The sequence below is a fragment of the Penaeus monodon genome, chromosome 22 (genome assembly GCF_015228065.2).
Source record: "Penaeus monodon isolate SGIC_2016 chromosome 22, NSTDA_Pmon_1, whole genome shotgun sequence".
In the NCBI taxonomy this organism is placed as follows: domain Eukaryota; kingdom Metazoa; phylum Arthropoda; class Malacostraca; order Decapoda; family Penaeidae; genus Penaeus; species Penaeus monodon.
Window position 1 is genome coordinate 6,850,741 of NC_051407.1, and position 312 is coordinate 6,851,052.

General features: G+C 27.9%; 1 protein-coding gene across 1 annotated transcript in view; it reads left to right on the plus strand.

The window, feature by feature from the left end:
- Positions 1–278: 278 nt before the first annotated feature.
- LOC119587231 (translation initiation factor IF-2-like) overlaps positions 279–312 on the plus strand; it is a 1,138-nt gene continuing 1,104 nt past the window's right edge. Inside the window, exon 1 of the mRNA XM_037935987.1 lies at positions 279–304. Coding sequence (XP_037791915.1) covers positions 279–304 — 26 coding nt within the window. The remainder of the gene's footprint in view (positions 305–312) is intronic.

The window sequence follows — 312 nt, forward strand, 5'->3', positions numbered from 1 at the left end:
GTTTATATGTTGAACTTAATGAGTTGTTTCCACTTTGAAAGAAACTCGAATTATGTTTTATTTCAGAACCTAGTAACGATAATAATAATATGGAATAACTCCATTCAGGAAAGCTAAAAAAAAGTTTATATGTTGAACTTATTTTGTTATTTCTACTTTGAAAAAACCCAAATTATATTTTATTTCATTTGGCACACTAATACAGTGTAAGGAAATCACAATTCCAGATTTTTACAAATAGGAATGCACACAAGTATTGTCTGTTCCATATTTACATCATGGATTTGTACGAAAAATTCCCTACGTTAGCAT